The sequence below is a fragment of the Rousettus aegyptiacus genome, unplaced genomic scaffold (genome assembly GCF_014176215.1).
Source record: "Rousettus aegyptiacus isolate mRouAeg1 unplaced genomic scaffold, mRouAeg1.p scaffold_m13_p_2, whole genome shotgun sequence".
In the NCBI taxonomy this organism is placed as follows: domain Eukaryota; kingdom Metazoa; phylum Chordata; class Mammalia; order Chiroptera; family Pteropodidae; genus Rousettus; species Rousettus aegyptiacus.
In genome coordinates this window covers 125,593,140-125,617,082 of record NW_023416295.1, presented here as the reverse complement: position 1 = coordinate 125,617,082, position 23,943 = coordinate 125,593,140, and the positions used below count along the sequence as shown (strand labels likewise).

Below are 23,943 nucleotides of genomic sequence, written 5' to 3'. Positions count from 1 at the left end.
TGCCCCCCACTCACACCCCTGTCTTTGGCAGGATTGGCAGTGTTGATGCACCAAAGCTGCAGCCATATGCAGATGTCATAGGCACATAGACCAGCCTGAGCACACTCATACGCAAAGCTGAGTACATCTGGGTTAGCATGCATTGGGACAGCACGCTTGTCCGTGTCTTTAGTGCAGTGTCTCACACTTCAAAACTTAGGTTGTTAACATAGGCAAAATCAGGTAGATGATGTTCTATATGGCCATAATGACTAGCGTATGTGACATCTATATGTTAACATGTCTCAGGTACATAGCCTTTCACGCAGCTATACACTGAGAAACTTGGCCTGTGTATTTCTGTACCATCTCACACACAACCGAAAGCCTCTGACCGACAGGAATCTGGAACTGTTTGGGATTTGTTTTTTTTAATCTGGGCACATCGGTAACCAAATTATACAGGGCCCTCTTCTCCCACCCAGGTTCTCCTGAACCACTTTATTCCCCCCAAGACCCAAGGCCATCCCCCCATCCCTAGGCCCTAGTGCAAGTGTCTGCATGTATCTGTGTGTTTCTACATGTGCATTTGGGGTCCTGGCTGGGGGTGGAAGGAACAGCCCTCCACACCCTACTTAACCTGTGTTTTTGCCCAGCCCCCTTCCTGCCCAGCCCCATCTCCCAAGTAGATCTTGTGTGTGTGCTGCATGTGCAGGCATGCTGGGGCGTGTCTCACTTTAGAACTTGAATTTCTTTTTCAGCTTAGGGATGGGGCAGGGGTATGTGGTAGGAGGGAAGGTGTGGATAGGCTCTATCCACTGAGCCTTTTCTGGGCAAAGTCTTTTTTCTCCTGACCAGGGAGTGGTGGGGAAAGGAGGACACCCTCCTCATCTGTTGCTTGGCAGGAGCATGGGCAGGTGTCCAGAGCAGGTCCATGAGGGTAGAAGAGCTCTCTCTCTGAGCTCCCCCTCCAGCTGAGATCACCAACTAGGGTTGGCCCTTAGGTCCAGGTGGGACATTGAGATCCCAGACTGCCCATAGGGGGAGGGCTGCAGGAGGGGTTGGGCTCCCAAGGACCCTCCCCCTGATTCCCCTTGCCCCTCCAGGAGAAGCTTGGTGAGGTCTTGTTCAGTGGGAGGCAGCAAGGGTGGGAACATATCTTCACCAACCCTGTGAGGAGGAAGGAGAAAGGCATGACACCCACTCCTCTAGACCCCACTCAGCTGCCACCCCCAGGCTGCCACTCACCAGGTGCTCTGAGGGAACCCTCTCACTGGCTGGCTCAGGCAGCTCTCATCCGCCATGGTCACATCTGGGCAGAGCAGAGGCTCAGGGCTGGACATGGCATGCTCCTGAGACTGGCACGGCAGCAGGCCCCTATTGGGACCGGAAAAGTGAATAAGACGTTGGGGGTGGGGTGAGGTTAGGAATCAATGGGGTGCATTGGATCAGGTTGGGGACTGTCACTCACTGGGGGTGAGGCTGGTCAAAGGGCAGGCTTATCTGGCTCAAGGGCATCTGCAGGTGAGGTCTGGAAGCAGGAAGAGGACACAGTCAGGAAGGCTGGGCAAGAGCAGGGTATTGCAAAATCAAGAACACGAGTAAGGAGACAGAATTTCTGGTTCCTTTTCCGAACTACATAGCCTTGAGCAAGCCATCCCTGCATGTGAGCTCAGTCTTCCCATCTGTAAAATGTGTGCTGGGGACTTGGAGAGGATGGGGAGGAAAAGGCTAGATTAGCTAATTTTTCGTGTTACTTTGGTGGTTCTAAATCCTTCACCTTAACTCATAGAAGGGGAGATGTCACGCCTCGATCACTTCAAGGCCGAAACACATAAAAACAAAGGCAGTAGATAAGTAACCTTGGATTCCAGGGGCAGGAGAGAGAATACTAATCCTTACATAGCTAATGCTGTGAGCCAGGTACTAAGCTCAGCTTTACACACATATGAACTCATTTATCCTTTACAATAATCCTATGAGGAAGGTTTCTTTCTTTTTTTTTTTTTTTTCCCCATATTACAGATGAGACGCCAGAGTTAAGTAACTTGTCCAAAGTCAGTAAGCAGTAGAACTAGAATTTGAACCCAGGGAAGTCTGGGTCTTAATGGAGTGGACAAAAGAGATAAACCTTTTTGTTGCCCCTCTCTCACAGAAGAGCCTCTCCTAACAAATGCGAGTGCCCACCCCATCCCCAAGAGGTTCTTCACTTACTCCTGGAAGGCTGGCAACACATTGACCGATTCTTCTCGTGGGAGGGCTGAATATGAGGGGATGGAGTGAGAGTGTTGTGGATACACCTGGGGCCTGGGGAAAGAAAGCAGGAACCCCTGATGCCAGTCCTTTTGGACACCCCTAACTCCTGCCTCAGGATGGGGAATCCCTTTCATGGAAATGAAAATTCCCTCCGGCCCCCAGTGCCAGCTCCCCCAGCCGCCCATGCTGAAAGCCCGCCTGCACAGACCATTCCCATTTCCAAATCTCCAGCTCCTTACATCATGTCTGGGCCAAGCTGCATGGTCATGGAGTCAGGGGCCATTCCAAGATCATAAGTGGGTACCATGGTAGGCATTTGGGGCTCTGGGGTGGGAAGTGGCTGGTCCCTAGAGGAGGGAAGGAGGCACGTGTGACCAAGCGTTGATGCCACCAACCCTTCCTGCAAGTAAGTACCAGGCCCCACCCATCATCCCCACCACCATATTCACCTTTCCACAGTCATCTTGATTGTAGCTGGGACATAACCCCTGCCATCCTTACCTATCTGTTCATCTGTTGTGGGGAGGAAAGGAGAACTGTGAAGTGCTTGAGGGTTAGGAAGGAGGGGAGGTAGGAGAGGAGGGCATGGCTAATGGGCAAGTAGGAGAAGTGGTTCTACAAAAATGGAGAGAGAAGTCAAGGATGACACACAGCGGGCAGGGAGGAGGCAGCTGGGAGCAGGGAGGAGGTGGAAGTCAGGAAGCAGTCAGAACCGCCAGCTCCAGCTCACGCTTGTAGTGGCTCCGGAAAGCCTCATCCTTCGGTTTCTTGGGGTAGAGATTTTTGAGCTGAGCAAGGTCCCGAATCCGGTCTCCCAGTGAGCGAATGGACAGGTCTTTGGCGGAGAATGGCTGGATGTTCTCTATCTGTGGGGAGCCTATGATAGGAATGAGACCCTGAGTTCTCTCTGTCCAGATTTTCTTCCCCTTCCCCAGCCCTCATTCTCAATCTACCAAAGCAAGTGGGAGAGGACTTTAGGTGGGGATCCTGGGGCGGGGGGGAGACCCACCAATGTCCATCCCCACAGAGCTCACAGTGAGAACATAGAAGTTTAGACCACAGAAGGAAGAAATGAAGTTGGACCTAAGGAAGAACTTTCTGAACACCAGGGTCGGCATCAAGGAAACCAGAACATTTCCTTGCCAGGAGAAACCCCAGAGGGTGTAGGCACAGAAAAAGAGGACTGGCAGGGGTGACCTCACCGTCCTGGCCCCGGATGACATGGGCAATGGTGATGCCTCCAATCTCTGAATCACTGAAGCGAAGGAGGAAGGTTCCATCAGGCTCGTTGAGAAGAAGGCTAGTGACATACTGTTTGCTGATGAAGCCAATGATCAGCCTAACCAGGGTGAAGGAGAGAATGGGGTTGGAGGCACTGGAGGTGGAGAGGGAGCTGGAGGTGTAGCTGCTCAGGCCACCTGGGACAGAGACTCACCGATCTGACCAGTAGCTTTTTAGACAGCGTTTGGTGAGGTCCAGGACACCATCAAACCACTGCCAAAAAGTGAAGCCACGACCCAGAAGGATCTCCTGTGGGGGGAGGGAGAGCATGAAAGGGCCAGAGCTGGATCTTGGTTAGGGCAGACACTGAGCTGTGAGTGCTCACATGACAGAGTCACAGGGCTAAGGGACCACACTAGATCTGAGACCCCATCAATGACAACACTCACATTTACCGTGTGCCAGGCATTATTCTAAGCCCTTTCCACAAATTAATTTATCTGATCTTTACAAGACTATGAAGATAGTTTCTAAAACTATCCCATCCATTTATGAAATAAAGAAATGGAAGACTAGAAAGGTCAAACAACTTGTCCAGGTCCACACAGCTGGTGAGAGGCAGAGTTGGGATTTAGACCAGATGGTTTGGGCTGGGACCCCTCATAACCACTGTGCTCCACCCATCCCTAACAGGGCCTGGTGGAGGTGGAGCCCAGAGAGGGCAGCTGCCACATGTAAGCGTGCTGTTTTCTTTGCTAACACATCTTCTGGTCATGTGGGCTTTTCTTTCTTCCTTTTTTCTAAGGGAACAGTACATGACTACATTCACCCAGCTGGTGGTCAACCAAGACACCCAGATTTTCTTTTTCCCCTGTTCTTGTAATAGACCCAGTTCTGAGTCATCTTACTATTTTGGAGGGAGTAAAATATAGTAGCTAAGAGCAATATGGGGTTCCATCCCAGCCATGCCACTCACTTGCTGGGAGGCCTTGGACAAACTAACCCCTCTGAACATTAGGTTCCTCATCTGTAAAATGGGGATACCAACGCACCCACCTTGAAAGGATATTAGGAGGATTAAATGAGATTACTTATATAAAGTGCTAAGCATAGCACCTGGCATATAGAAAGCTGTCAACACATGGTTGTTGGTATTACTGGAATATGTCCCTGTGGGATTTCATTCAGTTTTTGCATTAGGAACTATTTTCCTAATTGGTCAAAGTCATTTTCAATCAGAGCTGTGTTTACACACAACCTGAATGAGTCATACAACTTACTAGTAAAGCGAGAGGACAGAGGGCTCCCAGACCAAAACCTGAGGGATGCCTGAAAACACATCCTCCAGGCTGACCCCCAAGCTGAGAGGTTTTCCTGCTTGGGCCTTCCCTGACAGAGGCCTTCCTGATGGACAAGATGGGGTATGGTGAAGAGCCCAGCAGTCAGTCCCTGGGCAGAGGTTGGGGAGGCTCTGAGTGTCCCAGGGATGAAGAGCTTGGGAATGGGAGGCCCACAAGGCAGGGGAATGACCTTGTTGAACTGTGACCAGGACACGGAACGGTGCTGGAAGGCCTCTATGCTGAGGCTGTTGTCGTTGAAGATCTTCTGGGCCAAGAAGAGGAAGTGCTCTGGGAGTAGTCCCCGGTTGGTCCCCACTTCAGCCATAAACTTGAGGTTCAGAGTTTCACACATCTTCTCCCAGGGCACCCGCTCAGCCACCACAAAAGGCACACGGTCCTAGGATAAAAGGGGAATGAGAAGGTGCCTCAGGCTATCACCCCCATTCTTCCTCAGCAGGGGTCTTCATTCTTCCCATCTCCCCAAGGCTGTCCCTCCCAAGCACTGTCCCCCTGAACTTGCTCACAAAGATGGCGCTTTTCCAAAAGTACTTTAGGGTGCTATGACATGATAGTTAAGACTGGCATGAAAAGAGGTCAGAAGTACGAAAGCAAGTCCATGAGGAGAAGTTAAGGTGACTCTCACCTGAACATGCCTGCCAACCAACCAGCCTGTACCCCCACACCCCATGTTAGAGCCCACCCTGCTCTTGTCCCGCCATTCCAGGTCTTTCCTCACCATCTCGGAGAAGGCATTGTCCCACAGGATGGTGGCTTTGGCATTGTTATCTTGGTTGCCATGGACGATGACCACCAGGGGCAGAGATAGGGCCTAAAGGGGGTCAGGAGAGAGGGTGGTTGTTCCTGGGGCAAGGGGCTTCTTCAGGAGACTGGTTCTGAGGGCAAAGCTGTTGGACTCACACAACAAAAAGCTCATGGTATGTTATCAAATGCTTTCTGAAGCTCAATTAGGGCCTTACTGTAGAGAAGTGGTTGAGTCAGTGCTATGGAGCCAGAACTCCAGGTTTCAAACGCCAGCTTCGACACTTAGTAGCTATGTGATCTGGGTAAATTACTCAATCTCTGTGTCTCAATGGCCTCATCTGTAAAATGAGGCTAGTAATAATACCCTCCTGGTTACTGTAAGAACTGTGTGTGTGTCCCTTAAAACAGTGCCCTGGTCTATGAAAAGGTGCTCATTGCTACCACACTGTGATTCCCTGTCCTACGCACTCTGTGTTCCTTTTCCCCTCTGCTCCCCCTGGCCCCTGCGTGTAAGCCCCAGACACACAGGGTATGGGGCAGTCATGAAGAAAGAGTTAGGACCCAGGGCCCCGGTGTGTGGTGTGGAGGGGTCCTGGGGCCCCAGACTGGGCAGGGCTCACCTGGAGCTGGATGGGGAGTTTGTTGGAGCCAAGTGTGAAGCTGGTGGAGAATAGCACGGCACACTTCTCCTCGGTGACAGATTCAGTGCCCTTCCGCTCACACCGCTTGATTTTCTTCAGAAGCTGCAGGGTGCAGTGAGGGAGAGCAGGAGTAAGGACTCTTGGGTTCCTGACACCCTCTCCAAAGAGAATCCCATGGTCTGAGGACCCCTACTCCCTCCCCACCTACTGCTCCCTGAAGCCCTCACCAGGTTCTTGAACAGGGCAGAGCAGCAGTTCCCAGAAACAATGTTCTCCAGGGGCACAGTGTTGTTGGTGATTTCCCCAGTGCTTTCTCTGCCAGGAGAGATCAGAGAGTGAGCAGGCTGGACCACGTGTGGGGAAGAACTTGAGTCCATGGGTGAATGGTGTGGACTTCTGGCTCCAAATCTCCATCTCCCCACCAGGGTTTTTATGGGAGGCATCCCATCTTGTCCAAATCATGATGCCCCCACTCCATTCCAGCACTGATGGGTCTTTCCCCTTCCTCTGCCTTGATCATTCACCCCATTGCCCTCCCTCTCCATCACACAGCTCTTGGAGGTGCCAGGCTCCTCTGGCCTCCTCCACCCCAACAGGCCTTCTCTAATCCAGGCTTACGCTCCAGTCCCGGGCCCCTGGGGCATGCTCAGCTCCCTCGCCTGCTTCTCAGTCACCATGTCAGCCCTGACCAGCGGAAACTTGGCTGGCGCCCCCAGGAACCGTAGACCCAGCAGAAATCGAACCCCAGCCTGGAACTTGGTCTGAGTTTTTAGAACCTGGGGCGGCTGCTTCTCCACCAGAAAAGAGCTGGAGGGAGTGAGGACAAAAGGGAAGTTAGTGGCTGGGTCCCTCCTGGAACCCTCCCCACGGATCTCACCCTCTTCTTTCCTTGGGGTCTGTTCTAGGCTAGGCTAGAGGCTCACAGGACATACCTGCTGACAAGAGTTCGCAGGACTTCATCCAGCCGGTTAAGCAGTGCTGCATGGGTCTTGGGCTCAAGCTCCCCGGCAGCTGCCCCCACCTCCTGCTGTAGCTGGGAATAAATGTCCACCAGGCTCTCGCACCTAGGGGCAAGACAGTGGTCAGGGGGCACAGGATTCGGGCTACTTACTCCAGCCCAGACACCCTGCCCCTAAACCCAAGAAGAAAGCAGGATAGTGGATGTAAAGGGTGGGATGGGCAGTGGGTGTGGCTGCAAGGCGCCTGAGCTAAAGAAGTTCTGGGATCCCCCTTGCCTCTGGGTGAGAGGTTCTCAGTGCCTGGAACCCCTGTGGAACCCAGCTGCCTCCCCCCCCCCCCCCCCAGGGCTCTGATACCTAGGTCAGCTGCCAGTGTGTATGGTACTTTTGCACAAATTGATAGGTGCCCTGCCCAATAGGCCAAATAGAAAAAGGCTTCCCATTCTTCTGGAAACCAGACTTGAAACAAAAAGTGTTGGTTGGAGGAAGTCCATCTTTTGCCCCCTTGGGTGGGCATACTTATACAGGAGGCAACCTGAACAGTGTGCACAGATTTACTAGGACTGGCTCCTCTGAGTCTTGGCCCACTCCAAGCCTTGTTGCCTGGTTTTTCCTTTCTCACACCTGTGGCTCCTCAAGCAGAGATAGCAGGTGCCCACCCTGAGCCCACCCCCTTCCCCGTCAGCCCTGCCCCAACCTCTCCTGTAGTGGGGTCATGTTCTCATCAAAGGGTGCACCATTCCCTGCCAGCTGCTGCTGCCGTTTCCAAATCTGGATCCTCTTCAGCACCAGGGCCTGGGCAGCCTCCAGCTCCCCGACAGTCTCCTGCAGCAATGTGGCCAGGGCCTACGGGCAGGGAAGGCCTAAGCCAAGGCCACACACTGCCTCCTCACCGAGCTCCTGAGGATAGGGCTGTCTTTCTCACCTCTCAGGCATTCCCTTCCCCACCTCAGTCTGTCTCGCTGAGGTCTAATCTCCATCCCTCCACAGATTTGAGATCTCTCAAAGATCACACTTTGAGCTCAATCCTCACCTCTCAGTCCATTACTCACCTCACTTGGCCCAGTCTCGTTGCCAGGAGTTTCTATCAAGCTGCACAGAGACACTGAGGGGTAGGGGCAGAAATCAGGAGTGCAATAGGCTTAAAATTCAGTCAAGATTGTGGTCCAAGAGAGGACTACTCCCACACACTCCCCAGAACCCTCTTAGGGCTCCAGGCCCAGGTTCCCACCTTGGCCAGCCTCAGCCCCCTGCTTCATGGCTTCTCGGAGAAGGCGGGCTTCCCCTACTCGGTGCTGCAGACTCTGCAGGGCTGTGTTAAACTTGAGTTCCTCCTGCTTCCAGTGGAAGGACATTGGCAGGTGGCGGAACTGCACAGGAGGGACAGACACCAAGAGTTGTAATATTCTGCCCATTCCTCTCCACTCACTAAAAGGGGGTCCCTGCTGCCATGTCACTTCCCTGGACTTCCCCTTTGACTGTTCTTCCTAACTTTTTGGTATCTTCCAGAGATAAGATCTCTCTCCTGGCAGAATCACCTCCTTCTATTCTCCTCACTACCCTGGGTCCTTCATTCGAAGCTTCCCTGAGCTTGGCTTGGGGTTCTCTCTGACTCTAGGAACCTCCTTTGTTCATCTTGGGCCTAGAATACTTAGCCTTTTCTGAAGTTGAAATTCCTTCTAGTTTCTCATGGCTCGAGTTCCAGGGAGTTGAGTTGAAATGGAAGATGGGGTATCACAATACCTGCTCCATAACAGTTTTTTTCTCCCCTTGAAGTATTTGTCTGAAAATGGCCACCAGCTTCAGAGGGTCCCTCTGATATATGCTCTATAAAAATGAAGGGTGGTAGACAGGGTTAGCCTGGCTCTTACTCATGTCAGCCTCTCCCAGTCTCTCCACTTCAATGCCCCCACCTCATGCTCCTACTTACACATGCACTGAAACACAACTATAGACTCCAGAAGTTTTCATGCATTTGCATGCTTTTAAAATCTAATTTGCATGCTAGCTAACAGCTAACCATGGGAACATCAGTTTGCTTCAAGCATCCAACCAATTTTCTTCCAGCACCCAACGTTCACCCCCAGCTCCACTCCAACCTCACTCCAGCATTGTCCCGTCCGCTCCTGCCCCTACCTCCAGGGTGTTGATGTGCTGCAAGATGGCACTCCCCTCGCCCTGCTTTCTGGCAGAGGCCTGAAGGTGCTGGACAGTGGCAGAAAGTAAGGTGCTGGCCATGTTAGAGCAGAAGGCATCTGAGCCGACCAGGAACTCCCTGTGGGAAGATCAGAATGAAGCGGCCTTGAGTCAGTGCTTCCTCAGCTCTGCTGACCCTCCACCTCACAGCGAACAGCTCAGCAGCTCCTTCCCCAACTATTCTCCATCCAGACTCCCTGCAGCCCTCATCATGCCCCTTGTTCCACAGTCTCCTAGGTGTGATGCGAAGGGCATTGCCCCAGCCCTGACCTCCCTCCTCTTTGGTTCAGCCTCCTAAGGGCATGGTGGAGGTCTCCATGTGTCAACATGTATAGTCTTGATTGATTCCATACAGACTCCCTGCTAAATCTATGCCACCATGCATAGAATAATGGATCCCAAGACCCAAAATGGAGCAGAAAAAAATTAATGAAAAGGAAAGTGTTGAGGAGGACCTGGGGGATCAGCATGGGGCAGCCAGGACTCACCAGGGCTGGTTCTCCAGCCATTCGCCCAGGAGGTGCCGCAGGTGATGGGGAAAGTCCACATAGAGCCGCTGCAGTTTTTCTGGGGGCATCTGGGAGACCAGGCCCCAAAGAGACATGATCTGGGGTTTGGAGGGCACCTGGAAGAAAGGAACGGCTACTCTAAGATGTGCAGGAGAAAGGCGACCTATGTTCTGGGACATAGGCAGCCAAGGACCTTCTATAGACAGCCCTCCCAGAGACCATCCCACTACCATTCATACCCGGACCACCTCGAACCAGGGACACCTTTGGTCAGTGTCTGAGACAAGGCGATCCTTTCAGTGGTAGTCACAGGGATTATGGGTGGGAAGAGCTGAGCTACAGCCAGAGGGGTGGGGAGACAGGGGAGATCAGGCCACAGGGAAAGCTCTCTGAGAGAAGGCAGAGGACTTGGGTTGCAGCTTTAGACCTAGCCCTGGTTCTGTGGGCAAGGAACCTCTCCTCTGCAGGATTCAGTCTTCTGTTCTGTAAAATATGAGGCTTGGGTATGTGCAGAACATTTCAAACTTTTTAAAGCAATAGACATTTTTAGTTTTAATATGTGGAATCCCAATTATATAAAAGGTATACAATTGGCCTGGAACTCTACTGCGTCCACTCACCTCTCCCCACCTCCTGACCCCAGAGGTGTCCCTTAAAATTCTAAGTCTCCATGAAATAATTTGAAAACTAGCCAGCTAAATGATGAAGAGGATGGTAGAGCAATAACGGCTATCATTTATTAAGCATTTACTATGTACAAGGCATTACACTAAGCACATTATCTCATCAGAACCTGGCAACAATTTTTAAAATATATAATTATCCCCTTTCATAGATCAAGAAACTGATTCAAGGGGGTCCTCTAATTTGCCAGAGCCACTCAGCAAAAGAGTTCGGAAATTAGGATTTGAATCAAGATTTGAATTTGAGTGGGGATTAACTAACACGTTGTGCTGTTAGGATCCCTTCCAGATCCAAATCTCATCATCCTAAGAGGAACCGGGCTGAGGGAGGAGAATTGGAGAAGGGAATATAGAGCAAAGGGGAAAATAGAACTCAGCAAGAAAGTGAGAGTGTGGGAAAAAAGTGGGGTTAATAACCTTAGGGTGAAGAGCCCAGAAGAGGGGGAGAAGAAGCTAGAAGCTTGGCTGGAAGGCCAAAGACAGAGAAGAAAAGAGGCAGAGAAAAAATGGAGATGGGACAAGAATGCATTCCCATTTCTCGGTGGGCTGCAGGGTGCGGGGGATAAGTCAGTGGTTTCCCAGGGGTCTCTCGGTTCATGTTTCTCATAATGTCCCTCTCCCAGTGATGAGGGAGAGGAAGGGGTTGGAAACTCCCTGGGTCTCCCTGAACCTAGTAACCCCAAATCCTCCTATTGCGATTTTAGCCTCATCCTTCTCCCAGGACTCCCAAAAGGATGCAGACCAGAGAAGTCCTTTCTCTAGAGATCCTGTTTCAAGACCTTCTTCCCCAATTCCAATCCTTCCGTCTCCTCCCCAAAGTAGAATCTTCTTGTCCTCTTGCCCCTTCCTGCAGCCCCAGTCCCTGCCCCCAGCCCTTTTCTCCCCAAAGCAGAATCCTCCCTGCTCTTGCTCAGGGTGTTCGAATAGGCCTTTCTCTACCCCACTTTGGGATGGGGCACCTTTTGGTCTGCGTTTTGAATTCAAGGGAGGGACTCCATTCCTATCTCCTCTCTTACACTCCTGTTTTTCTCTGACTCTCTACCCCTACCCTTTGGAGGCCTGAAGCGATCCTTAATCCATAGGCGGCCCCCCTTTCCTCTATACCCCCATGTTGAATGACCAGCCTCCTGGCCTGGCCCTGGCTGCAAATCTCCTCCCCCGTTGCAACCCCAGACCTCAGGAGACCACACTTTCCCCCACCTCTACCCAATACCAAAGCTGGGTGGATTGGCTTTCCAGGACGTGGGCACCATCTGCTTAAAAGCCCCTAAAGACTGGAAGGGACGGAGGAGCTACAGAGTAAGGGGGTGGGGCCAGTATTCCCTTCCCAACCGGGAAGAGAAGCCCGACGTCCGGGCTTCTCATCACCATCTTCGTGGCCTAAACCTTATCTCCCCAACCCCTACATTCCCGAGTCCTCTGACCATGGGACCACAGGATCAAAAGTCAAAAGAGCTTCTCTGAGTTGCCCAATGTGTGTATATGGCGGTGGGGGCGGGGAGAGGGTGCGAGGAGGTGGAGCCAGTTCAGCACGAGGAGGGTTAACACCGCGCCGCCGGGAAATCTCGGCGTCTACAGCAGCCAAGCATGGAGTACTTTTGAGGGGGGAAATTCCCCCTCCTCTAGGGCACCATGAGGTCTTTATCTGGGGCTCGCTCACCCCCTAGTTCCTGAACAGGAACCTGGATGGGGGAACGAGATAGACGTTTGCCAAGGACCCACTGCCCTCTGGCATCAACCTTCTAGGGAGGGGCAGCCACTTCCCTCCCCTCCCGGGGAACACAAACACCCGGCGGGCCGAAGGACACCACCGTGCCCTCCTTTCTCTGCCTTTACCCGTCCCTGGAAGTGCGGGGACAAGGGCGTGGAGAAAGTGACCCGTGAGGGAGACGTGGGAGTGCTGGGCCTGTACTCATCTCAGATTCCTCTGAGATTCGAAACTGCCAAAACCTAGCACCACCAGCTACCAGCACCAGCTGAAACAACTTCTTGGGGACCATCCACTCCGCCCAGGGGAGGATCCTGAGAACCCAGCCCCCCACCCACACTGATGGTCAGAGGCCCCCCACCCTCCCATCCTCGGAGCCATCCCCTCACCTTGGCAACCCCTCTGCTGTCTTCTCCCTCTCTTAGCGGGCACTGCGAGGCCCCATGGGTCTGTAGCTCTGTCCAGCGAGTTCAGGGCTGGCCCTGATAGCACCCGCCCTCCACCACCACCACCAAAAAAAAAAAAAAAAAAAAGAAAGACACACACACACACACACACACACACACACACAAACACACACAATCCTCTTCTGTCCTTCCTGCTTAGTGTAAGCAGTGGCTGCCCCAGCCCGCTGTTTCCGGCTTCTCCGTCTACCCAGGTTCCTCCCTGGAGCTCTGACGACACAGAGAAGAGAAAGTAGGCTGGAGGAGGAAGAGGAAGAAAGTGGGGTGAGCCTGTGTGCCTGGCCGGGGGAGCTAGTACTGGGGCTCAGCGTCCTGGGGCTGGGCTGTAGGAGAGGCTGATCCCCACTTACTCCGTTTCCTCAAAAGCAATAAATGTTCCTCCAGAAAGTGACCTAATATCAAACCAGAGACATGCGGCCCCAAACTGCCTCATCCATACTCAAACTTTTGCAGGAGCCCGGGGGTTTGGGCTCACAAGGTACTGGGCTCCCCCGGGGCCTCTGGAAAAGCAAATCCCTCTGGGCTCTGCACTCCCTCCAGGGGAGGACCCTGAAAAGCAGCCAGGGAGCTCTGCCGCCGTCTGGAAAGCCTAGGTTCCCCACCACCACCCGCCCCCGCCCCCGCCCCCGCCCCCGCCCCAGCTTCCTCCCCCCCCCCTTCCTTGTCAGGGAAAAAGCCTTGGTGGTCACATGACCACTGAAGGGAGAGCAAGCTTCGAATTCTGGAAGACTCTAAGGGTGTCTCGGACTGACAATCTCTGTCTCCTCCTCACAGGGTGCTACTCCTTAGACCCCGTCCTGAGTGGGCAACAAGCTGGAGTTGCTGCCTGCAGATTCCCAAGCGACAAGTTGGAATATGAATCTGGTGAAGTTCCTGTTTCTGGGGTAAACACTGAGACACACCCAGAAACAAACATACATGCACAACTTCCCTGGCCACAAGACCACATGTGTGCGCAAGCGCGCGCGCGCGCACGCACACACACACACACACACACACACACACATACTTACACATGTGCAGGCTCATAGACGTGTCAGCACTCAGTCACAAGGAGACACACACTCACATACACAAGGCTGCTCAGCTTCTGAGTCATAACTGGTGGATGATATCTTCAGCTTTTTCTGGAGGAGCTGGAGGAGGCGAAGGGACCCAGAGAGGGCTTCACATTCCCAAATCTGAGACATAGTGTTTGGAAAGGGTGGGCCCTGGGGGAACTTGGGAGCTGGGAAGAAGTTTCTACTCTCCTCCTATCTCCCCAAACAGGGCTGGGCTGAGGGGCAAAGCAAGGCCTATGCTGCCCCCTGGTGCCTGAACTGATTCCCAGAACCCAGCCCCTTCCTGTCACGTCCCATGTGAGGCACATGTGTGTCCAATAGTGCACAAGTCAGGCAACAGGGTACTAGTTAAGAACTGGGGCTCTAGAGACAGGCTGCTAGGGTTCAAATCCTGCCAACTGTTAACTGCATAACTCTAGGCAATTTACTCTTTGTGCTTCAGTTCTGTCATCTCTAAAATGAAACAAATAATAGCCTTAACTCATAAAGTTGTGAGAGTGTGATAATGTGAAAATACATGTGAAAAGTTAGAACAGTGTCTGGCAATAGTAAATGCTCGGCACTATTTTTATGGCCCAGAATAAACTAGACATGAGGAAGGCAGGAGGGCCTCCTTCCTACATAGGGGTCCCTGGGTTTGGGGGTAATATTAGCTCCGCGAAGACAGAGCCTACTGGAGGTATGTGTGTTTATGTGTTTATTGTGTCTGGAAGGAAGCGAAGTGAAGAGGAGGGAGAGCAGAGCCACGGAGAAATCTGTCCTAGGATCACGGTGTGTGCACATAGGCACGCACAGAACACACATTTTGTATGCGCATCACTTTGCGTGCAGACATCCATAGACAGTGGCTGAATTCAGGCTTCATCATCTAAGGTTCTCAGAAGGTCCAAGTTCTCCTGAACTTTAGCAAGAAGAGGGGAGGAGTGAATTCAGTCTCTAACTTTGCCTCCTTTTGGGGGGTAGGAAGATGAAGAGCAAATATTGGTGGGAAAACAATATTTATTATCATCCTCTCTAACTAAAAGCACTAATGGGGATACTGTGACATCATAGAAAGAACTCAGAATTCAGAGGCAATTCTAACTTATGTCTGACTCCATTTTGTGTCAACCCCTCAAATGGAGGGCCTAGGCTAGGGTGAAGTGTTTAAGGTACAAAATTTAAGGAGGTACTCATCTTCAGATTGTGCAATTGCATAGTTGGCTAGACTTACGGTAATGACACCCCCACTTGCACAACTTTGAGAATGAGTATCTTACTTGCCCCACCCTCCTCTGGGTTTTACCATCGCACCCAGTGGCTAATATGATTGTATGAGAGAAAGCATAGGAAAAAAGAACTTTGGGGTCTGTGAACTGTAGGTTGCAACCCAACTGAGTCACAAAATCAATCTGGTGAGTGTATTAGTTGCTAGGGTTGACATAACAGAGCACCACAAGCTGAGTGGCTTAAACAACAGAAATTTATTGTCTCACAGTACTAGAGGCCAAGGTCAAGGTGTTAACTGAGTTGGCTCCTTTTGAGGGCTGTGGGAGAGAATCCATTCCAGGCTTGCCTCCTTGGCTTGTAGATGGCTATCTTCATATTCACATGGTGTTCTCCCTGTGTAAGAGTCTTATCTCCAAATTTTCTTTTTTTTCTAAGGATGCCAGTCAGATTGAATTAGGGCCCACCCTAATGACCTCATTTTAATTTGATTGCCTCTAAAAAGACCCTATCTCCAAATAAGGTCACAGCCTAAAGTACTGGGAGTATCTCATATGAATACAAATTTTCAAGGGACATGGGAATTCAACATATTAATTATATGAATATTCAGAGACATAGTTCGACCCATAGCAGTGAACCTTGACCATCAATTTTAATTAATGAATGAATTTATTTTAAATGTATGTATGTATGTATTTGTTTATTTTATGGTGACATTGGCTGACAAAATCAGTTTCAGCTGTATGTTTTAACAGTAAGGCATATATATATTTACATTGTGTGTAATTTATTTATTTCTATGGCGACATTGGTTAATGAAATCCAATAAGTTTCAGCTGTGCATTTTAACAATAAGGCATATATATATTTACATGTGTGTTCACCTCACATAGTTATATTTGACCTCTTTCACTTCATCTACCTCGTCCCTCCCTACTTCCCCCTACCCTCTGGTAACCACTAATCTATTGTCCATGTCCATGAGTCTCTGTTTATTTGTCCTGTTCATTTGTTGCTTTTAGGTTTATATCCCACGTATAGGTGATATTATGTGATTTTCAACTTTTTCTCTTTGGCTTATTTCACTTAGCATGATAATTTCGAGTTCCATCCATGTTATTGCAAATGGCAGTATTTCATCTGTTCTTATGGCTGAGTAATATTCCATTGTATATATGTACCACAGCTTTTTAAAAATCTAATCATTTATTGTAGGACACTTCGGTTGCTTCCATGTCCTGGCCACCATGAATAAGACCATCACTTTTTTAAACCAAAGTAGATTAGGTTAGAAAATACCAGAATACACACATAAAATAAAGGATAAGTAGTGTTTAATGAAGGTTGTTTCAGTTTTATATATGTTTCTGAGTTCTAGGTCTTGATGTGAAAGATACTTTTTAATGCAGGCTGTGATTTTTTAAAAAGCATCATTCGGATCTTAGTAACCATCACAAATCGCTTTGCATTTCTTTGAAATTATTTTATGGATACATCCTTCTTGTCCGACAAGAACATAAGATCTTGGAGGGCGGGGACACATATCATTCTGTAAACACTGCTGTGTAGGTAGAAAAGACAACATTCATTCTTGCTAGTAAATACTAGGACTACCATCTACTGAGTGTTTGCTATGTACCTGGCTCAAAGCTAAATGTTTTACATACACTCTCTTATGTAAGGACTAAACTGTGATGGATTGATGGCAGGAGCTCAGTACATTTCACAGACAAGATGAGTAAATGCCATATTCAGGGGCACTGGACAGCAGGCTGGGATTTGTGGAGGATTAAGGGATGGAAGAAAAAGGTAACAGAAGTGTGAAAAGCCAGCTTTGTCTCCCAGGCCTTCGACATTGTCCCCAGATTTCCATCCACCTTGATACTAACTTACAACTTAGATTAGAGGAAACAGAGGCCCTCAGTTGGAAACTCCCCAGTTTCCTGCTCCCTACCAACAGACATGTTCATCAGCACCTACACCCCAGCTCAGGCCCAGAGGAGAGGGTTTCTGTGTCCTTGCCCCTGCCCAAGATATATTTTTCCACCTGTGCTCAGGGTTCTTCCCTTCTGTTTCCCCAGGCACTGTTCCATTTATTGCCCCTAGATCCTCCAACTCTCCAACCTCTCATTCTCTAACTATTACAACTCCTTATTCTCTGCATATAAACATGTTTAAATCCCTCCCACCCTTAAAAAAGCAAACAAAACCAATCTTCTCAGAATTCATGACCAGTTAATTCAACAAAAATTTGTTGGGTGCCTGTTCTCAGGTTCTTAAAGCCCAGAGGGGGAGTACAAGTAGTTAACAATGATACCACAGGATACTCAAGGCTGTGATTCCAGTGAAGCACAGAGTGTGATGGGAGCATGTAGGAGGTGGACCTAAACTAGGTAGAGGATTGGGGAAATGAAGGAGGCCTTCCTGGGGGAAGTCATGCCTGAACAGAATCTTGAAGGAAAAATATGAATTATTTAGGCAAAGAACAGAGAAGAGTTAAACCAGGAAGATCTAGCATGTGCAAAAGCATGGATTCTAAGGGAGCATGGCACCTTTTAGAAACGGGTAGTTTTTGGCAATGGGAAGCATTAGAGGATTTAGGGCAGGTTAATAACATGATGGGATTTAGTAGAGAGGCCACCCTAGTTGCAGTGTGGAGGATGGATTTAAAGTATAAGTCTGGAAGCACAAAAGATCCTGAACTTCCAAAGCCATCCTGAGAAAAAAGAATGAGGCTGGAGGCATCACTCTGCCTGACTTCAAATTATACTACAAAGCAACAGTAATCACAATGGCGTGGTATTGGCAGCAAAATAGATACACTGACCAGTGGAATAGAATCAAGAATCCAAAATTAGACCCATATTTATATGGGCAAATAATTTTCAACAAAAAAGCCAAAAACATACAGTGGAGAAAGGAAAGCCTTTTCAATAAATGGTGCTGGGAAAACTGGAAGGCTACCTACAAAAGAATAAAATTAGACTGTTGTTAATCACCACACACCAAAATTTACTCAAAATGGATTAAGGACCTTAATATAAGACCTGAAACAATAAAACGCATAGAAGAAAACATAGGAATTAAGCTCAAGGACCTTGGACTTAAAGAGGATTTTATGAATTTGACCTCAAAGGCAAGGGAAATAAAAGCTAAAATAAATGAATGGGACTACATCAAACTAAAAAGCTTCTGCTCAGCAAAAGAAATCATCAACAAGGTAAAGAAACAATCATCTTGATGGGAAAATATATTTGCAAGCAACGCCTCCAATAAAGGCCTAATATTCAAAATATACAAAGAACTCATACAATTCAATAACGACAAAAAAAAAAAAACCCAAAAAACAAAAAACCAACAATCCAATCAAAAAATGGGCAGAGGACCTGATCAGACACTTCTCCCTAGAGGGCATACACAAATGACCTACAAACATATAAAAAGATGCTCAACATCGCTAGCTATTAGGCAAATGCAAATCAAAAGCACAATGAGATACCATCTCACACCGGACAAGTAATAAGAAATGTTGGAGAGGATGCAGAGAAAAAGGAACCCTCATATAATGCTGGTGGGGCTGCAAATTGATATAGCCACTATGGAAAACAGTATGGAGATTCCTCAAAAAACTAAGAATTGATTTACCATATGATCCAGCAATCCCACTACTAGGTATTTACCCAAAAGACTTGAAAACCTATATCCAAAAAGATATTTGCACATCGATGTTCATAGCAGCATTATTCACAGTAGCCAGGACATGGAAGCAACCGAAATGTCCTACGATAGATGATTGGCTAAAGAAGCTGTGGCACATATACACAACGGAATATTACTCAGCCATAAGAAGATATGAAATACTGCCATTTGTGATGACATAGATGGACCTTGAGATAATCATGCTAAGCAAAATAAGCCAGACAGAAAAAGCAGAAAATCATATGATATCACTTACATGTGGGATATAAACCTAAAAGCGACAAATGAACAGGACAGAGACTCAGGGAAATGGACAATGGTTACCAGGGATTGAGGGGTGGGGGAGGAGGGGAGAGGTAGATGGAGTAAAGGGAGTAAGGGGAGGGTGAAGTGGGTAAAGGGGATCAAATATATAATAGCTAAAGGAAACTGGACTTTGGGTGGTTATCACACAATAGAATATATATATATATATATATATATATATATATATATATATCTCGAATTATAATGCACACCTGAAAATTATATAATTGTATTAACCAATGTTACCCCAATAAACTTAATTTAAAAAAATAAAGTATAAGTCTGAAGCTAGGAGACTATTTCAGATGGAGGAGGAGACCATTTAATGGAGTAGAAGTGAAGCAGTGTGGAATTGAGGCTGATTAGGAAGAAAAGTAAATACACGAGGAACCAGAGAGTAAGGAAAGAATAGAGTCAAAGAACTGGAAGTCTCAACAGACCTAAGGACCAACCTTCCTGAGAGCAAGGGAGAGAAAGAGCCAGAGGGCTGGAAGGTTGTATTCAGATACATGGGGCTGAGACTTTAGTCCAGCTCTCTTAGGTGGGTGTGGTACAGGTTGTGGCTATTGGAGTGAATGGCTATGTGGAATTGAGTCATTGGAGTTAAGGAGGGCAAAGAACCTAGAGGCCAGGGTGCTGCTGGATTACCTGGATGAATATTGGGGTCATCTTGCTTTGCAAAAGACCTAAGGTGCACAGGAAGATAGTGAGTCAGATGCCAAGGTCTTCAAGAAGTGTGGGCAAGCTACCCGAATATCAGTGGATGACAGCAAAAATAATAACTAACATTTAGTGAGGGTTTATGTGTTACTTCAGTTCCTACTTTAAGAACAGCTATGCTCTGTACATTTCATCCTACAATACTATGAGATACTATGAGATAAATATACTCTGAGATAAAATACTATGAGATAAAACTATGTGTCCAATACACAGTAGCCACTAACCATATGTGGCTATTTAATTTAAATTAAAAAATTCAATTTCTTAGATACACTAGCCACATTTCAAATGCTCTATAGTCACATATGGCTAATGGCTACTATATTAGCACAGACATGAGACATTTCCATCATCACAGGAAGTTCTATTGAATAGTGCTGATAGCTCTTATTTTACAGATGTCGAAACTGCATTGTGGAAAGGTTAAGCAACCTACTGAAGGCCGAAGAGATGGCAAGTGAGCTGGGATTTGAATCCAGTTAGTTTGGCACAAGCACTTTTGCCATTAAGCTTCCTGGTGAGTATTTTCTCCATGGAAGGTGAAATAGCCCTTAAAGGAAGAATTTATATGACTATCAGGGCAAGCCTTGATGGTGCCTATTTAGCAGCAGGCCTTTCTCAGTTGCTGGAAAAGTCTGGATTTTATACAGGTGTTCCCCTCCATGCATTCAGGGGATGAGTATCATTGGTTTAGCCAATCACAGTATTTCCATTCTCCTGGTCAGTAGGACCTTACGAGGGCTCTTGGGAAATATTTTGTTCCTCTTTAATGCCAAGTCCACATGTGAAGACTGGAATAGGTGCAACCATGTTGTACCTGTAAGGAGAGATATCACCAACCACTGAGAACAGAGTAGCAGTGTGAAGAGGTAGAAAACTCTCAATAAGTCAACCAGCTCTGGACCTGTTCTAGACCTCCTCATTGTTCAATCTGCCTTTAATCGGGCCTTCTGTTACTTGCTGCTAGAAGCTTCCCTAACTGAAATCTTGGTGAAGTGTTACTGACTATAGGAAAGAGAGAGCCCAGAGCAGGCTGACTGCTCATTCTCCCACCACCACCCATCTTGTGCACTTGGAAGAATAAATGATATCTCTTTAAAAGAAGAGTATCCTCAGGGAAGAGCTGTGTTTCAGACAAGCAAAGAGAAGCAAGGAGATCTGAGCCCAGGGCTTTATGCAAGGACAGGGGTGGGAAGCAGTGCAAGGATGGTCAGAGAGAGGAAGCGCTGGGCTGAGTGGAGAAGGGTAGACGCCCATTGAGACCTGCCAAGGATGACAGGATATGAGCAATGGTGAGGTCAGCTGATCTCAAGGTTCCAAATGAAGCCCTGGGCTGTCGGAGGTTTACTGTGGCCAATAGACCTTCACCTCACAGAAGGACAAGTAGCATCTCTGGTGGGTGGGCGAAGTCAAGCATCTCTGAATGGAGCCAGCTGTGGTCAGGATTGAGCCTCTGCAAGGAAATTCCAGCCCTCTAACCAGCACTCAAATTACTGTCCTCTCTCTCAGCTCTGTGCAGCCATGCGTCTTGGGAAAGTTGTTCACACTCACTGTCTTTCCTCCTCAGCATGCCGCCAGTTGGCCACTGCCTCCACCAATCCAAGGAAACCGTTCTGGCTCATGTCACACATACCCTCTTAGAGGTTGAGAACAATGGCCCACCCCTGCCATTCTCTTGCTATACTCTCAGCACTATTCCACACTTAGCCACTCTTAAGGAAGCTCTACCCCTGTTGGTTTTCATGGGCCCTCTCCTAGTATTCCTCCTACCTTTCTGGGTGTTCCTTCTCGGTCTCCTGTCTTTACAGGTGACTCTTCCTGTGTAATTTCATCCACACCCAAGGCTACAGCATCCCAGGGGCAAAGCAATGTAGTATTATGGTGGTTAAAACCATGGCCTCTGGGACCAGGACACCTGGGTTCAAATCCCTGCTCTACCACTTGGTTGCTCCACAATGTCCAAACCCCTATTAAGATGTGGATCATGATTCTCACCTCCCTCACCCCAGGGGAGCCACTGTTCTGATTTTTTTTTTCCATTGTAGATTATTTAGGTTTGTCTGTTCAAGAATTCATGTAAATGGAATAAAATGGGATATGCTTTTATGTCTGGCTTTTTTTACTTGCCATGTTTTGAGATTCATCCTTGTTGCTGTGTGTATCCATAGTTTGTTCATTTTTATTACTAAGTGGTATAGCATTGTAGAGAATATACTAAAATTTGTTTATGCTCTTTCTTTTAAATGAGGGACACCCGGGCTGTGGCCAGTTGTGGGCTATTATGAAGAAAACTGATATGAATATTCTTTTTTCAATCTTTGTGTGAGCACATTTTCATCCCTCTTAAATAAACAGCTAGGAGTATAATTGCTGGGCCATAGGGAAGGTATAGCTTAGTTTTATAAGGAACTGCTACATATTGTTGCAAATCAATAGTACATCTTACATTCTCAACAACTGTATGTGAGTTCCAGTTGCTCTACATTCTAATATTTGGTATCATCAGTGTTTAAAAATTTAACCATTTTGGTGAGTGTGGAGAATTATCTCATTGTGGTCTTAATTTCCTTGATGACTAAAGATATTAAACACTTTTCATGTATTTATTGGCCATTCATGTATGTTCTTTTGTGAAGTATCTGCTCAAATCTTTTGCTCATTTTTTAAAAATTGGATTTTAAAATTATTATAGGAATATGTATATGTATATGTATATGTATATATCCTGGATACCAGTTCTTTGTCAGATCAATATTCTGCTTACCTTTTTGCCTTATTTTCTTAATGATGTCTTTTGATGAGCAAATGTTTTAAATTTTGTATTTTGTATTTTTTAATCAATTTTTTTCTTTTATGGTTATTGCTTTATATGACTTTAGAAAATTTTGCCTACCTCCAAGTCATGAAGGTATTGTGGTTTCACCTAAGCTTTATAATTTTAGCTTTTATGGTTTAAGTCTATGACCCATCTTGAATCAATTTTTGCATATGGTATGAAGTAGGGGTCAAGGTTCACTTATTTCTCCTATATGGATACTCAGTTGTTCAGCATTGTTTGTTGAAAAGATATTCCTTTCCCCACTTTTGTCAAAATCATATGACCTTTAAGTGTGAGTCGATTTCTGATCCTCGAGTCTTAGCTTTCAAGTCTTGAAGTTAAGTCGTGTAAGTCCACCAGTTTAGGGAGTTTAAAAATTAAATTAATTATTGTTGTTATTGTTATTATTATTATTATTTAGCACTGAAATTTTAAAAACTCTCTGGGTAATTCTAATGTGCATCCCAAATTTGAGAACTTTGAGAACCTTCTAATGTGAGCCAAAGTGTACGACCCTACTTTCTCTGTTCCTATCCTCTAGGGAGACATGAAAAATCAATTAGTATACTTGGTCCTAACTCTTTAGTCTGGAACCCTCGTCCTCTCCAGTTCTATGGCTGATGCATTAAGGACTTCGTCAATTTCTTACCTGCCCCTCCTCTTCTTCTAGGAAAAACATCTAAGTCCTTAGTGTGACTAAAATCACCCTTTGTGATTAGGTTCCCTGATATTTCATCCATTACCCTTCCCAATAAACTTCAAACATATCATATTAGTTGTTCCTCAAATGTTTCAAACTCCCTTGTGCCTCCATGCCTTTGCCTGTCCTCCAGCCTAAAATATACTTTCCTCCTGTCATTGCTTTTAATTTCCTTCTTATTTTTCAACATGTAGCCTGACATCATCTACTCTGCTCTGCTTTGATCCCTTTATCTGGAATAAGTATCCTCCCCTGGTTCTCATGGCCCTCTGTGCTTGCCTTTATCATAGGCATTAAGGTACTATGTTGTAATTGTCAATCATCTTGTTACACAGCCCCACTGATCTGTATGTTTCCTGAAGGCAGAGACTATGTGTTTCCATCTCTTGTTCCTAGTGCCTAGCAATGTGCCTGGCACATATGAAGTACCCTAATAAGTGTTAAATCTATGAAAACGAGGGTCCAATGTGTATTGTGATTTGAGGCAGATTCCTTAATCTCCCTGAGCTTCTATTTCCATATCTACCAACTGGAAATAACACCTGTGCTACAAGGTGGTTACGATACTCAAGCAAACTAATCCATTGCACGGACTTGGTACATGACAATGGTAAGCACTCAATAAATTTTGGTTCTCTTCCCACCTTTCCACTAGACCCTTCAGAGAGAGATACCCTACTTATTTACACTTCTTTAGCTGACCACTAGG

The 23,943-nt window shown here is 47.5% G+C and overlaps 1 protein-coding gene and 1 long non-coding RNA gene across 3 annotated transcripts; one reads left to right on the top strand and one right to left on the bottom strand.

Annotated features, from left to right (window-relative positions):
• Window positions 1–128: 128 nt before the first annotated feature.
• STAT6 (signal transducer and activator of transcription 6) lies at window positions 129–12,895 on the bottom strand. 2 transcript variants are annotated; one of them, XM_036235810.1, is made up of 23 exons: window positions 12,644–12,861; window positions 10,103–10,346; window positions 9,843–9,979; window positions 9,295–9,433; window positions 8,902–8,985; window positions 8,390–8,528; window positions 8,211–8,263; window positions 7,856–8,004; window positions 7,132–7,263; window positions 6,818–7,006; window positions 6,427–6,514; window positions 6,179–6,301; window positions 5,533–5,625; window positions 4,987–5,193; window positions 3,671–3,765; window positions 3,438–3,574; window positions 2,966–3,112; window positions 2,685–2,748; window positions 2,475–2,582; window positions 2,194–2,286; window positions 1,451–1,510; window positions 1,228–1,356; window positions 129–1,149 (listed from the first exon to the last, which is right to left on the bottom strand). In XM_036235810.1, exons 3-23 carry the CDS (start codon window positions 9,956–9,958, stop codon window positions 960–962), a joined length of 2,535 nt encoding a protein of 844 aa, XP_036091703.1. In that variant the 5' UTR covers window positions 9,959–9,979; window positions 10,103–10,346; window positions 12,644–12,861; the 3' UTR covers window positions 129–959. The 2 variants fall into 2 exon arrangements, with proteins under 2 accessions (XP_036091703.1, XP_036091702.1); XM_036235809.1 differs by lacking the exon at window positions 10,103–10,346 and having other exon boundaries at window positions 12,644–12,895.
• LOC118613572 lies at window positions 12,871–21,865 on the top strand. Its single transcript, XR_004955531.1, has 4 exons — window positions 12,871–12,982; window positions 13,493–13,602; window positions 20,115–20,233; window positions 21,284–21,865. It is a non-coding gene; the product is annotated as an uncharacterized LOC118613572 (long non-coding RNA).
• The last annotated feature ends 2,078 nt before the right edge of the window (window positions 21,866–23,943 follow it).